Genomic DNA, 13,514 nt, shown 5'->3' with positions numbered 1-13,514 from the left:
ATATAATTGGATCTCAAAATTCTGTCGATGACACATGAATTTGAACAAATGAAATAATATATATTATATGAAAATTATGTAAAAGATATTATGAACCACAATAATTAATAAATAATAATAAAAAAAACTCAAATACGGTAATTTTACTATATCTCTCTTTGAATATATTATATATAATGTTTTAAAAAATGTAATAGAAAAATTACTATAATTAATGATAAAGGTAAATTAAGAACTAAGTGAAAATTATTTATTGATTTCAAAAAGTGAACAAGTATTGTTAGACATAATAAAATAATATAATGGATAATTATTGTTGTTCTTTCTTTTGTAGTCTTTTGCAGAATTAATTATGTACTCTTTTGAATCTTATTTATAAAAAAAATAAGGAGAAAAAATTTAAATATGTCATTGAACTCTATAAAAAAAATTATTTATATTATTCATTAAAAGTTTAGTTTATTTATGCTATTTTTTTTTGGAGAAAAGACTCATCTATGTCATTATTTATCCACTAAAAATATTTTGATTTTTCAAAATCATTTGTTATACGTGGTAATTATAATTCAGTGACGTCATTAATCAAAAATAATTTTTGAAAATGAAAAATGTTCAAATATGCCATCAAACTTTAATAAAAGGTTCATCTATGTCATCCCTTAAAAGTTTGGCTCATTTATACCATCTCTTAAAATTTTAGTTCATTTATGTCATTCAATTAATAAATAATGGCATGAATGAGTTTTTTCTCAAATGGAAATAACATTGATGACCCATTATTTGTAATATAATCTTTCAAGTAGCTTGTAATACCAAGTAAATTGAAATCTATAACAAGGTTATGGTGGAGTGATAAGAATTTTTTTTTCCTTAACCAAAAATTTCAAGTTCGAGTTTCATTGAGTATGAAGCCTTTGCATGGTACCATACTTTCCCATTTGTGCATGTCATACTTACACAAAGATCATATGCGTGTCATCCTTATACAAAAATCATGCTAATCTTTTATGTATCATTTCAATTTTATCTGAGGTCCTTCGAGACTTATTTCCTAATGTTGGGGTAAAGAATCTCACGTTGATGATAAGGAATGGTTGGTCTATATAATGATGCATTGCATGACAAATTTTTGTCAGAGAAATTTTATGAGACTATAAATGAATATTATATAATATATAATATAGTAGTAAAGTCATATTTGACTTCGAAAGCGACCTTTCAGCCTATTCAAATCAAATTGGTAGACCTTTCCCATTTAATAACAGTCTAGACTCATCTTTTTTGACACTTTCATTATTTTATTGTAATTTTTCATATATAAATAGCTCTATATTCTTCAATATTTCTTACCAAAATCATACAAAAACAATCCTTCATTTCATTTCCTTTTTTGAGAAATTTATTTAGAAAAATTGAAACAATGGGTTCAAATAATGTTGAATTAAATAAACCACATGCAGTTTGTATACCATATCCAGCCCAAGGCCATATTAATCCCATGTTAAAACTAGCCAAAATTCTCCATCACAAAGGCTTTCACATAACTTTTGTCAATACTGAATTTAACCATAGACGTCTTCTTAAGTCTCGTGGGCCCCATTCCCTCGACGGCCTATCGTCGTTCCGATTCGAGACTATTCCTGATGGACTCCCAACTTGTGATGCTGATGCAACACAAGACATACCTTCTCTATGTAAATCCACAACTGAAACTTGTTTAGCTCCTTTTAGAGATCTGCTTGCAAAGCTTAATGAGACTAGTAACACGTCGAACGTGCCACCTGTCACGTGCATCGTCTCCGATGGTATCATGAGCTTTACCTTAGCTGCTGCACAAGAAATTGGTGTCCCTGAAGTTCTGTTTTGGACAACTAGTGCTTGTGGTTTCTTAGGTTACATGCATTATACCACTCTTATTGAAAAAGGTTTTACTCCACTTAAAGGTACGTATACATTACTCTCATGTAAAGCTAAATTTTAATAAGAGGCCTAAAATTGAAATATATTTCGTATGTACCATTTTTTATATATAGATCCAAGTTACTTGACAAATGGATACCTAGAGACAACTTTGGATTGCATACCAGGCATGAAAGATGTACGTTTAAGGGATCTTCCAAGTTTTTTGAGAACTACAAATCCAGATGATTTCATGGTCAAATTTGTCCTCCAAGAAACAGAGCGAGCGAGAAAAGCTTCCGCGATTGTCCTCAATACATTCGAGACACTAGAGAGTGAAGTTCTTGAATCACTCCGGACTCTCCTTCCACCGGTCTACCCAATAGGCCCCTTGCATTTACTCGTCAAACATGTTGATGACGAGAATTTGAAGGGGCTTGAGTCGAGCCTGTGGAAAGAGGAGCCAGAGTGTATACAATGGCTTGACAACAAAGAACCTAACTCTGTTGTTTATGTCAATTATGGTAGCATTACTGTTATGACTCCTGATCAACTTATTGAATTTGCTTGGGGACTTGCAAATAGCCAACAAGAGTTTTTATGGATTATAAGACCCGATATTGTATCGGGTTATGAATCCATTCTTCCACCCGAATTCGTGGAAGAAACTAAAAACAGGGGAATGCTTGCAAGTTGGTGCTCACAAGAAGAAGTCCTTAACCATCCGGCAATAGGAGGGTTCCTGACTCATAGTGGATGGAATTCGACTCTGGAGAGCATTACTAGTGGGGTGCCTATGTTATGTTGGCCGTTTTTTGCGGAACAACAGACAAATTGTTGGTTTAGTGAGACTAAATGGGGTGTTGGAATGGAAATTGACAATAATGTGAAAAGGGATGAAGTGGAAAGCCTTGTTAGGGAATTAATGGTTGGTGAAAAAGGCAAAGAAATGAAGAAAAAGGCAATGGAATGGAAAGAATTGGCTGAAATTTCAGCTAAAAAATCAACAGGATCATCTTATGTGAACATTGAAAAGGTGATCAATGATGTTCTTCTTGCATCCAAACATTAAGTTAAAATGTTTGTAATTTTATCATTTGTTTTTCCTTCTTTAAGTGTTTTTCATATCTTCGGAAGAAACATGGAACGAATTTGGCTTCTCTCCATTTTTCTTTAAGTTCTTGAGCTACATGTCTTTAAAATATTTGGGTTCTCTTTTGCAACTTTTCTCATTGATACTCTTACTATGTTTAGCTTTAATATCTCATGGAATTGGTCACATTCACATCCAAAAATAGAAAATATAGAGTTAAACTCCAACTTATGACAATACAAAATAAAGAACTTTGCAAAATATACATATTTTTTTACTTAAAGAGCTAAATTTATCACCTTTAATTAATAACTCCAAACAAAAATATATAATACTCTTTTTTCTTTTCAGACATTTGTTCCGAGAAGAATGACAACATATATTCAAGAAAAAAATATAACTTAAACTTCTTATTTTAGTTTATTTAAAATATTTTTAAATAGTTTAATACTCACCAAAAATATAACTTGAACTTCTTTAATTTAGTTTCACCTAATATTTATGCTTTGCAATTATGGGTGTGCAGAAGTAGGTGCTTAAAATTGTATAAAATTGAATAAGTGGATACTTATGAGTTGTGATAGAGCTAGGGTTTTTATTAAGAGTTTAAAATATGAAAAAGTAAACACACAAACTAGTTGATGAGGATTCAACATCTACTATATAAGCGTAAAAACTATTTAACCATTTATAAATAAATAGTAGTATAATTTTCCGCCGAAGAAGGTTTGGATGAACCTCTAGCCCCATGTTGGCTCTGCCCTTTTAGACACATGTGTCTTAGTCTTACAACTTATGATGTGGTAATTTGCGTAAGATACACTCAACACAATTTGTATTATATCATGTAGAACGTTTGTGTTTACTTGTTTATCTTTATACAATTAGTTTATATACATATTATACACATCCAAAATCAAAAGATACAAATATCAACGGTAATGTTAAGTTAAATGGCACGTTACCCACTATCTAGATCATGACACCATTCCCAACAAACGGCAAAGCCCGTGATTGGTTAAATAGATACACATTTATTAATATTGGATTGTCTAATTGATTAAATAAAAGTAGTGGGGACTGGGAGGGCATGTGTACTAATTGATTAAAGGGAAAAGGGTCTGATATACCCCTCAACTTTGTCATTTGGAGCTAATATGCCCATCGTTATGAAAGTGGCTCATATATACCCTTACCGTTATACAAACGACTCACATATACCCCTACCGTTACAAAATGAGCTCACATATACCCTTCATTTAACGAAAGTGAAAAAGTTAGTTTTAAATTTATATTTTTGACTTTTAATTTTCTTAAAAATAATTTAGGGGTATATATAATTCTTCTAGCAAAGTTCAAGGTATATTTTAATCCTTTTCATACATAAATTATTGTTTGACTTCTTTTATTATAATTATTTGAGTTTCTTATTCTTATTTTATTTTTTTCTTCCATTCCTTAGTGTAAAGAAAAAAATTTAAATTGTGGCTATATTATAATTTAAAACTATCTTTTTTTGTCTATATTGTAATTTAATTTTTGTATTTGAAGAAAAAAATTTGGTCATCTATAATAAGTTTTATAAGAATATTAGTGAAACATAAATATTTTTGACCATCAAAATAATAAATCTAAATTAGTCATTGAAACAAAAAAAAAAGTTAAATAAAATATATATGTTTGAGGAGGATTAAATATACTCATATGGGATTATATATTTTTTTTAAAATAAAATAAAAATTTAACCTGAAATAAAAAAATTTCATTTCCGTTAGAGGAACTTTTTTTTTTAAGATAAAACAAAAATTTAACCTAAAATAATTTTTTTTCATTTCCGTTAGAGGAAAAGGGTATATGTGAGCCATTTGTATATAAGTAGGGGTATATATGAGCCACTTTCATAACGAGGGGTATATCAACTCTAAATGACAAAGTTGAGGGGTTTATCAGACCCTTTTCCCTTGATTAAATAAAAGTAGTGGGGACTGGGAGGGTATGTGTACAAGTGGTGAAGGGGTTAAATAATATGTTAACGTGATGAAATTAAAGGATGTATATTATTGGAGATGTTGATAGAAAGGGATGTGGAAGGGCAAAAAATTATATTGAGCAAATAAGAAAAAAAAAATTATTTTATTTTATTTTATATTATTTGCACAGAGTTCAAACGAAAATGTCGTTTTAATTTTTGTGGCCTTAAACAAATCACGTAAAAAAACTAATATTAAAGTCTTGAAAAAAAAGAGGTCATTTTTTCTCGAAACAGACTATGTCACTACCTGCAACAAAATTTGGGTGCATGACATCTGCATGCAGCTTCCTTAAGCCAATATTTCTTCTATCGAAAAACAATAAATGAGGAGGTTGAATTGAATATGAATTGATTGAACAAAAATAAATTAAATAAAAGAGAATAAAGTATTTGATCATTTAAACTTGATAAAAATATAATTTACTGCTGAATATATATAACTATATATCCATTTCATTCATAGTCAGATTAAAACGGTAGCTAAAATTCAATATAAACTTAAACTTCAAAAAAGTAACAACTTTTGAAAAATAACAAATAGATAAATAAATACTATTAATGATATGAATATTTGTATTATCCATCAGAATATCTATCTTTTAATGTTTGTTCTATTATAATTAATATTTATCTAACACGTATTTAACTAATTATCAGACTGAATGCTTATTTACCTTTTCAAACCCATTTTGTCAGCCTTATCTTTTTAACTTTGTTTTCTCTTAAAAGAACAAAATAAAGAGAGAAATATAAGAACGTAATGTTACGTCGATATAGAAATTGTTATTGGCTTTGTGCTTTAATAATTGGAAAATTACGTAATTACATGATTTCTTTTTAGTTTTTTTTTTTTAAAATTTGGATAAGATCCACCGAAGTGGGCAGCCTTAACCGGTTGTGACTGATAACAAAAAATCTACTTTTTCTTCTCTCTTTTAACATTCGGATATATTACTCCACCTCTATATACATTACAACTTTGGTTTTGTACAACATATTTTACACAAATGTTATTGTCGATACATAACTCCAATATTTTAAATCTAAATCAGTATGAATTTGATTTATAGTTATGTATCTGATACATAACTTATATATTGTTTTCTATATTGTATCGAGCAAATGAATAATGTATCCGCGAGTTCTGAAAAATTTGAAATTATTGTAATTTGAGAAACTTTCGGAATAAGATGTAATTAACACCCAAATTGTCAAGGCTTCTGTATTTTATACCTAATAATTTCAAACATGACTTGGCTTGTTTCAATTTTGAATAATCTCTTTTTCTTTTCACCAACAAAAGTTAGAAATCAACTTAAAAACAAAACTTTTGTTTGAATATTCCAAATATGTATGAAGAAGTTGTCACCAAGCTACGATTGCTAAGTGCGCACCAGCGTCAATTATGCATGTTATGTACGTTTGAATATAATTTTTTTAATCTAATCATGACTAAATTAACATATGTTTTTACTTTATTAAATCACTTGATCATGATGAGTTGTATTATCGTCTATATATTATTTACTTATCCTAAATTTAATTAGTTTTCAAATGATGGTTGGTTTACAATCAACAACCGTAAAAGTGGCTATTTGTTAAAATTATCCAAAATGCGTAAAGCCCAGAAACTAAGAGCATTATAACATGAAGTTTACAATCATAGAGGCCCAAAACAGGATTCTAATGGGCCACGGCCCATATAAATGGTGGATAAGCCCAAATAGTTAAGAGTGTGGATGAACACAATTTTAAACCAACAAACTATTTTTCTTCAATGTTTTTAAATTATGATTGCTTTAGGTTGTACTGAAAATTTACCTTTTAACACACTTAGTTTCAACATAATCCGTTCAAAATTTTATGAGTTTCACTTATATAAACTAACTTTGTTATCAATAGGCCAACAAAACACACAAAGATAGTCTCTTCACGAAAAATATATTTTTCATGAATAATATTTTTCAATAGGATAACTTTCGTCCTATCGAGCACTTGTTAGTGACATTGAATATGTGCTCAAATTATAACAAACCGTCATTACAAAACCATAATACTCCATAACCTATCAAATGGGTTGGGTCAAAACGGGTTAGGTAATAGGTTATATAACAGGTCAAATCCAATCCAACTTAATTTTTACCAAACTTAATTATTTTATTTGTTTTTTAAAACTATTTTAGTACATAGTAAAATTATTGTTTTCTTTTATTACAACTATATATGACATATCAAATTGAAAAAAAAAATTAAAAATATTTTGAATAGATTTCTCATGAGCCAATTTCGTTTACATATCAACTCAATTTTTAATGGATTGAGCTAATGAACGGACGAGTTAATAACCCACTCAAACTTAACGGAACGAGCAGGTTGGGTTTCATTTGCCACACCTACCTATAGGCTAAATATACCGTATCAATACATTACTTAGACATGCGGCCATTTTAAAAAATAAAAGTTTTTTTATCACCTGTAAAATATTAGGCAATATTTGAAGGTAATATAGTTTCAAAATAAATACAACATATTTCATACATATAAAAAATCAACACATTTGTTAAATGAAGATTAAATATGCTTATCTAAATATCATAAGAAACAAAACAAGAATTTACTAATAATTATCGTTATATTATATTTAGTGGCAATAATAACTATGAGTATTTATATAATCAACACTATATATATGCCGCTAAAAGTTTTGGTGATTTTAAATATGAAGATATCAATTCAATTACTACTAAATATTTTTACGATAATAAATATTGCCGTTAAAAAAATAATCTATTACCACTGTATATTTCTTTTGTCAGAATATTAATTAATAATTGAGTTGAGTGATCCTTTTTCCACCAGAGATAATGACATGAATTTATGCCTAATTCACATAAAAATGAAAATTCAATATTAAAATGGACAAACCTACCCTTTCTCTCTCTGCACCATATGTATACTTTAGAGTTTAAATCTATCAACTATAAAAGTAGGGTGACAAATAAATGAATTGAGTCAAATTTGAATGGGTTAAAACGAATTAAATTAGATTACTGAATGAATTATAATTTAACCTATTTTGTAATTGTGCAGTCACAAAAATATTTCAATGAAAATGATCATATATATATATATATATATAATGTATTGATGTTGTATAAATAGTTATGTAATATATTGATATTGTACAAATAATGTATAATGACTTTTTTCATCATTTATTTATAATCAGAATTACATCATTTATTATAATCAGAATCAAGTAAACATCACTTTTTTCATATGCTTGAAAATGATCCATACTAGTGTGAATTTTCTTTTTATACGGCACCTTAGTGCTTGTCCACTTTTTCACGATTGACAAAAAAGAAAAAAAAACTTCCAAATAAAGTTTTAAAAAAGGAAGAAAATAGGGTAATCCAATTAAATATCAAGTCATAATAATAACAATTATAAGCATCATTGGCTTCATTTTTAATTTTGACATAAAATAGATTTAACTTTAAACGCTTTTAGCTTTCATTAAATTCAAGAATCAATTAATTAACAATGCTTTTTTGCTTATCAATTTTGTATTCATAAGTATAGTTTGAAATACTTTTACTCCCTCCATTTCTATTTACATGTCGTCAATGTCCTTAATAAGAATATATGTTTCTTAATATTTGTCATTTAATTAAGCCAATGCATAAATGACATTATTCTTTCTATTTTACTCTTGAGAGTTATTAGCCTTGAAAATATGTATTTCACCAATATAGAAAAAACTAAGTAAATAATTCATGTATATTGGTCAAATTAATTAATCAAAATAATTATATTCATGTTCATTGATTGAAAACTTGACTTTAAGATAACACTAAATAAGGATATAATGATAAACTTACCCAAATTTTAAGGAACGTGAAATCTAAATTAATGATAACTAAATTGGAATGGAGAAAGTATTAAAGAGGCAAAGTCACATGATCATATGATGTTAAATTGCCTTATTACTAGGATACTCTACTTTTCTTCCTTTACAATGTTAATGGTATTTGCAACAAATTTTAAAGGCGGAAGAAAATAAATTACAATCACAAATAAAATAAGAAGAAACATAATTTATTGATTAAGATATGCGAGTACAGTTCTGTTCCTTCCTTATTCTTTTCTCATAAGATATTTATCCATGATTCGAGAGTCGTTAGTGGCGTATTTCTCGAACTAGAATTATTTAAATTTGATCTCCTTACGAATATTCCATGAATTTGCAGAATATTCGAGATGCCTCTTAAAGGGAATATAGTACGCTTTATATAGACATGAACTAGGGTTTAGAATTGAGTAGCCTCCAAGAATCCTAATTGAAATTGAACGTCTTGTAGAGTCTCACAAATTTTTAATGTCTACCAGTGGCTTGTGCAATAATTAGCCCCTCTAATCTAAAATAGTCATCATCTTGTTGGACTTCCAAATCTTATTGACATCCTCGTGGATTTAACTTATAGATGGATAGAATGTCATCACTTTTACTTAATAGTCAAGTTCCAGTAAGCAAAATTTAATATACATACAAGCATTTTTATTTTATGTTCTTAATAGCAAGCGTTTCCCCCTACTTTAATAGATCTTTTATCCGGTGATAATCAAAATTAATTGGGCGCAACTAAATATAAAGAAGAAAAAAACTTAAATACATATACAGACATACTTATCGCATAAAGAATTATATTATTATTATTATTATTAATGTACCTTTTTATGAGAAATAATCACTTATGTAATTTGATAAGTATATGTCTGTTAGTTTAAGTAAGTAATACATATAAAGTTTGTTGTGGAAATTTTGTGGGTTAACTAGGACACAATTACAAACAAATAAAATAGAGAATAGAAAAATAATACAAGGATTTAAGGAGGTTTCGGCTAGCCCTAACTTCCTTGATTAAAACATTTTCTTTGAATAATTTTCCCTCAAAAAGTCAAAATCACCCTATATAAAGTCAAATTAATACTCCTGAGGAAGAGAACGAACGTCAGTCTCTTGAGCGACCGATCAAGAAATGCAAAGATGTGTGAGGGATAGAAATAAATAGTGATGGGATAAAGTTTTTGTATCTTGTTTGGTTGCAATGTTTGTGATAGCTTATCCCACCATTTATATCATAGTGATGGGATAAGTTATCTCATATATATGGTGGGATAAGTTATCTCAGGATAGCTAACTCCAGGATAACTTGTTCCCAACCAAACGACCATGGTTAGTGATGAGAGCATAGGACAGAGAAAGTTCCTTTTTAAAAAAATGGTTTATTTTGACTTGACACAAAATTTAAGAAAACAAAAAAATAAAATTTCAATTTTGTGGTCCTAAATTAAAGTTATGTCAAAACCCTTTAATCTTGTGATTTTAAACATGTTACATGGAAAACTGAAATTAAAATGTTGCTGAAAAAAAGAAGTAAATCATTCTTTTTTAAACAGACTAAAAAAAGTGTGTTTTTCTTTTTTAAACAGATGAAGTAGTAGCTTTCCTCTTTGGCTTATATGTATCACATTCAATAACTTCATCAAATGAGAGTCTCATTTCTTGCAACTAGCTCTACCTAGTGCTACTGCTATAATTAAATACATACCCCCACAAATAGCTCTCAATCACATCACAAGAAAAATATTGACATGGAAATAGAGCAAGAGGGCAACTATGATAAGCCTAAGAAACTCAAGAATTTCATGTCAATTAAGTCACTTCTTCTCCTCATATATTCTAGCTTCTTTTCAATTGGCCAAATATCAGGTGCAATGCTTGTAAGAATTTACTTCTTACATGGTGGAAAAAGAAAATGGTTGCAATCTTTTTTGCTAACAGCAGGATTCCCAATCTTGATTTTACCAATTTCAATTTCTTATATAAAAAAAAAGAAAAAAATTTACTACTAATAATAATAATATTAGAGTTTTTGTCACACCTAAATTAGCAATATTTAGTGCTATTTTAGGCATACTTCTTGGTATTTGTAGCTACCTCTACAACTTTGGCATGTCTTATCTCCCCATTTCGATTTCTTCTCTCCTTGGTTCAACGTCCCTAGCATTCACCGCGATTTTCGGCGTATTTCATGGTGAAACATAAGTTCACAGATTATTCCGTGAACGCGGTGGTGTTGATGATGTTAGGGTCGATTATCTTAGGGTTACACATGAATAGAGATCGTCCGATAGGTGAATCGAATCAACGATACATGTTAGGGTTTGTGATGACACTTGTTGGTGCGGCTGTTCATGGATTTGTAAATGCAGGAGTTGAGTATAGTCATGTTAAAGCTGGAGTTGTTGTCACGTTTGATCTTGTCATGCAAATGCAATTTGTTATATCAATGTTCTCAACTTTGTTTTGTATCGTCGCAATGATTATCAACAAAGATTTTCAGGTAACCGCCTCTTTTTAAAGTTTAAGAAGTTAGAAAAAAATTACTTTTAGGCATGTAAATAGTCATAGTAACGTACGATATCCATTTTATTTTAGCATTTTACGTATATAAACTAGTAAATTAGAAGTATGCATAGATTTTATATTACAAGTGTAATTTAATCTACAATAACATGTTATTTATCTTATATGAGAAATTAAATAGTCTAGCAAAGGAAACATTATATTACAAATTTTAAAGTAGTTAAAAGAATTTAAATTCATAAAAGTCGTGAAAACACTATATAAAGTAATATAATTGCTTCGTTCTGCTTTATGTTATAGTTTGAATCGACCATGATGACGGAACTTACCAAAGAAATGAAGATTTCTAAAAGGAAAAAAGAAGAAAGAAAGAATTAGAGTTAACAATGACATGAACTTTCTTTCTCTTAAAAAAAAACTTCTTTTTTTTGAGTGGAAAGAAAAAAAAGCTTCCTTTTCAAAAGATAACTAAGCAGTGTCAATGACATGAACTTTTTTTATTTTCAGAGTGAAAAAGAAATTTTAAGTAATTATTTTCAAAGATAATAAAGGGGATATGTTCAAGCATGAGCCATTTATCTTTCTTTTTAGTCCGTTTATACAAAATATCTTCTCTCTATATTTAGTAATTCTTTAATTAATTCCAATATTTTACATGACTTTTTTTAAAATTATAAGATTCAAAGGAAATTTTTGATATATTACATATATGCCTGCATCTCCAATTTAAGACCACAAAATTAAAAGATTTCTTTTTAGTTTTCTAAAACTTCATGCATAGTCAAACTACAACGCTTAAATTAACATCGAGAAAGTACTTTTTCTTTAAGAGTTTAAGATATATACGTCGTCCATATAAATCATATGCACACAACACATCAGATCCTCTTCACATGTTATAGCAAGTAACCTGCTGTTTTATTTGCATGCAAGATTACAAATCTCATATCTTAAGGATGTCTGCCGAGCTATAAATATTCTTTGAATAACCTGACAGTGTAAGGAAATCTTTTTAACAATATGTAGGCCATCATTAGAGAAGCTGAAGAATTTGGATTAGGGCAAAAAAAGTACTATATGATATTAGCATTAACAGCAATATCTCTACAAACTATGATGATTGGAAGTCTTGGGATGATTTTCTGCTCCTCAGCACTATTGTTTGGGATAGTAAATGCACTTCTAAATTCCAAATACAACAAATATTTGCTGTCATTTTCTGCCTGAAAGCTTCAATTCTGACAAGTGGATGGCTTTAGCTATGTGTCTTTGGGGTTTTGTCTTTCTTATTTCTATGGAGAATATAAAGATAGCATGACCAACAAGGTTACAAAAAATAAACCATGCTACCCTGCCAGACCAAGTTTGAATAACATTAATGCTACTTTTGTATTCAGTGGTGTACCCAGAATTTTATGTAAGTAATTTATTAGTATTACAACTCTGTCAGTATGGGAGTTTGGGTCGTCTTGGATTGTGGAGTTCTTTTAAGACGTTTATTTTCGATTGTAAATTGATGCATGTTTATTTTAATACTTTTTAAGCGATGTCAGCATGTTGAGTATTTATAGTGGCGGAGCCAGAATTTTTTTTAAAAAAAATTATGCCAAGGAAATTTAACAATTACTTATATATATTATATGCAAAAAAGATAAAATAAATAATTTTTAGGGCAAACCACATAAATCTCACTAGTTTAGGTCTTAATTATTAAGATTCCCAATAGTTTCAAATATTACTTCATGTACCATATTTTATGCTTGAATCAATGAGATACATGTATCTGCCGAATTTTAAAATTGAGATACAAAATTTATTTATTTAAATTAATTGTTTGGAACTAATTTCCTTAATTAGAGGAGTAATTGAGGATTTTCAAAATACATAGATAATTAATTTCATTTTATTATTCTTTAAAATAGTAAATTCATTAATATTATTAATATAAGATAACAACACATATATCTTGGTAATGCGATTTGATTAATTTCAAATTATTACTCTTAAAATAATAAATTCATTAATTTGATGTATCTATTATCAATATATGATGTATC

At 28.6% G+C, this 13,514-nt stretch overlaps 1 protein-coding gene and 1 pseudogene across 1 annotated transcript; both read left to right on the top strand.

Annotated features, from left to right (window-relative positions):
- The first annotated feature begins 1,297 nt into the window (after positions 1 to 1,297).
- LOC102582137 (7-deoxyloganetin glucosyltransferase-like) lies at positions 1,298 to 3,063 on the top strand. Its single transcript, XM_006360206.2, has 2 exons — positions 1,298 to 1,943; positions 2,034 to 3,063. Exons 1-2 carry the CDS (start codon positions 1,421 to 1,423, stop codon positions 2,969 to 2,971), a joined length of 1,461 nt encoding a protein of 486 aa, XP_006360268.1. The 5' UTR covers positions 1,298 to 1,420; the 3' UTR covers positions 2,972 to 3,063.
- A 7,495-nt stretch (positions 3,064 to 10,558) lies between these two features.
- Positions 10,559 to 13,029, top strand: LOC102594825 (purine permease 1-like; annotated as a pseudogene).
- Positions 13,030 to 13,514: the final 485 nt, after the last annotated feature.

This window comes from Solanum tuberosum, unplaced genomic scaffold (genome assembly GCF_000226075.1).
Source record: "Solanum tuberosum cultivar DM 1-3 516 R44 unplaced genomic scaffold, SolTub_3.0 scf00314, whole genome shotgun sequence".
Taxonomy (NCBI): Eukaryota; Viridiplantae; Streptophyta; class Magnoliopsida; order Solanales; family Solanaceae; genus Solanum; species Solanum tuberosum.
Note: the sequence above shows the minus strand (reverse complement) of the source record. Positions and strands in the feature narration are given on the sequence as shown.